Genomic DNA, 653 nt, shown 5'->3' on the forward strand with positions numbered 1-653 from the left:
CATGAACGCGGCCGAGGGAGCGGAGGATGGAGGAGGCGCCGATTCCGAGGTGGACGCCTTCTTCCGGACAGGTACCGGGATCGGGATATACGATGTATTACCCTGCGGTGTGTCCGATCCGGGGATCGCCCGGTCCGGTTATTGGGCTCTGCCATCTGTGGGCATCGGACGGCGATCTCCGGATTGGGATCGGTGTGTGGAGCCCCCGGGATACCGATCGGTGTACCGGTGCTGTGCCCTGTACGATGGATCTGGGCTCCCATTCTATGAATCCGGTGCCCTGTGAAGGTTTCCATTATTCTGGCCTCCCCCGTACAGTGCAGGGAAGTCTGTGTCCCGGGATACGTGATTTATAGAAGATGGATACATTGTATACTATACCGGATATAGTATATTATACGGAGACGGTATATAGAGGACGGATACATTGTATATGACATGAGATTCGCTGTATACTAGAGGAGAGACACGTTATATTACACCGGATATGTTGTATTATGAATGGGATACGTTCTATAGAGGAGAGCGACATTGTATGTTATACCGGATATAGTGTATATTATACAAGGCACGTTGTATATTGGATGGATACATTGGATTTTATATGGGGGTGCATAGTGTGTATTATAGATGGGGGTGCAGTGTAATATATA

At 49.3% G+C, this 653-nt stretch overlaps 1 protein-coding gene across 1 annotated transcript in view; it reads left to right on the forward strand.

The window, feature by feature from the left end:
- Position 1: 1 nt before the first annotated feature.
- LOC108800761 (kalirin-like) overlaps positions 2 to 653 on the forward strand; it is a 168,658-nt gene continuing 168,006 nt past the window's right edge. The window contains exon 1 of the mRNA XM_018572755.1: positions 2 to 71. Coding sequence (XP_018428257.1) covers positions 2 to 71 — 70 coding nt within the window. The remainder of the gene's footprint in view (positions 72 to 653) is intronic.

This window comes from Nanorana parkeri, unplaced genomic scaffold (assembly GCF_000935625.1).
Source record: "Nanorana parkeri isolate BGI_ZX_2015 unplaced genomic scaffold, ASM93562v1 scaffold2123, whole genome shotgun sequence".
In the NCBI taxonomy this organism is placed as follows: Eukaryota; Metazoa; Chordata; class Amphibia; order Anura; family Dicroglossidae; genus Nanorana; species Nanorana parkeri.